At 45.2% G+C, this 1,843-nt stretch overlaps 1 protein-coding gene across 2 annotated transcripts in view; it reads right to left on the bottom strand.

The window, feature by feature from the left end:
- Catsper3 (cation channel sperm associated 3) overlaps window positions 1-1,843 on the bottom strand; it is a 24,228-nt gene that overhangs the window by 17,649 nt on the left and 4,736 nt on the right. For both annotated transcript variants that reach the window (XM_005355255.3, XM_026783079.1), the window contains exon 2: window positions 160-313. In XM_005355255.3, the coding sequence (XP_005355312.1) occupies window positions 160-313 (154 nt within the window). The remainder of the gene's footprint in view (window positions 1-159; window positions 314-1,843) is intronic.

Genomic DNA, 1,843 nt, shown 5'->3' with positions numbered 1-1,843 from the left:
GAGTGCTGGGATTAAAGGCATGCGCCACCACCGCCCGGCGGTCAAAGGTCTTTTAAACTGTTTCTATAGAAAAGTTCTAGCAGCAAAATGCCCATGAAATATTTTAACATTTTCAGAAATAAAACAGACAACGCAGACTAAAAGCATTGATGTGCTCACCTCGAAGATTTGGAACATCCTATAATGTATGTTGTAATCGGTCTTCAAGACCATGAAGGCGGCATTGGTGGTGATAGCGCTGATCATGAGCACCTGGAAGAAAGAGCTCTTGAGGACTTTCCTGAAGAACTTCTGACATTCCACGTCCTTCCTCCTGTCAGAGGGGCAAGCAAGAGGTGTGGTTACCGCAGACAGCTTGATTCCCGCTCAAACGCACCCCTCTTAGGGGTTGTTTTCCCCACACCGTAAAAAGAAACATACAGAGGCCCTGCGACACATGGGCAGAACAGCCCGTCCCCAGCCTCTACCTGGACGTCTGAGAAAGAACAGTCACCACTTCTCAGGCCCAGGAAACACTATCTCCACTTACTTAACAAACCGTCGCCAGGTGACTACTGTCAGTAAACACCAGGGAAGCAGGAATATATCTCAGAGGAAAAACTGAGCACACGCACCCAAGCGCACACCCGTGCACACACAATCTATGATGAAAAGTCAAACATTCTCACAGAAAGGGGACACACATCCAATCATGACAGTACAAATGGAATCGGGGATACAAAGTAACACCTTCATGCTTTTTCCCAGAAATTCAGTCCAAGTTTCCATGTGACAGTGAACGCCAGCGAGGGGGGAGTGTGATGGACACGCTTAAGGAACAGGGAAACCTACACTGGTCGGCTTAATTTGATGAAAAATAAAACAAAACCCAGAACCGTTCCTCTCCCCCAAACTCTAAAGAACACAACCTGCAATGTACGTGGTGACTTAGTCCAACACGTTTCTCCCAGGGTATTTATAGTGACGAGAACACGGAAATGATTTTAAAAATCTAACAGAAAGGACTGGTTACAGGCTGGTGAGATGTCCTAGAGGATAAACGCACGTGCTGCCATGCCCAACAACCTGAGCTCAAGCCCCAAGGCTCGCATGGTCCATCCCAAAAGTGTCCTCTAATCTCCACAGAGGTGTCGGGGCACACACGTGCCCGTATATATAGTTTTAAAAGACTGCTTAAGTAAACTAGGGATATCATACCATGAAATACTGAAGTATTTCCTAAAGTATATCTACACGTTTTCTCACGGCTTAGAAAAATGATTGATGATCTGGTGGAAAACAGAGCACAAAAACAAGATGGAAACATTCTCATCTCAAAAAGATTTCATCCATGTACAAGTACAGAGGGCACCAAGAGCGATGGCAGCCACATCCCAGCAGTGCTCGTGGGAGTGGAGAGGCCACATTCTTTTTCCTGTTTGGTCACATTCATCTGCGCTTTAAAAGTTTTCTTAAAGAGTAGTGTGCTTTACTATCTGTAGCAAATGAATACACACACACACACACAAGAGGGGGGCAGGATGATAGCTTGGGCCTACAACATAGTGAGGCCTTCACCTTAAGACACAGAACACCAAGGAGCTGAAGCCCTCTTGGCCTCTGTGGGCACCACACATGCAGGTGATGCAGATGGTACACATTCACACATGCTGACGCTCACGAAAAACAGAAAGAAAAAAACAACAAAAAGAACACAGACTATTATCGTGGAATATTACTTTAATGATGTAAAGATGTGTTGCATTTGTTCATGCTGTACTTGTTTAATTATGTAAAAATGTGTTGCTGTTTCACCCTTGCCTGCCTAAGGCACCTGATTGGTCTCATAAAAAGCTGAATGGCC

The sequence above is a fragment of the Microtus ochrogaster genome, chromosome 16 (genome assembly GCF_000317375.1).
Source record: "Microtus ochrogaster isolate Prairie Vole_2 chromosome 16, MicOch1.0, whole genome shotgun sequence".
In the NCBI taxonomy this organism is placed as follows: Eukaryota; Metazoa; Chordata; class Mammalia; order Rodentia; family Cricetidae; genus Microtus; species Microtus ochrogaster.
Note: the sequence above shows the minus strand (reverse complement) of the source record. Positions and strands in the feature narration are given on the sequence as shown.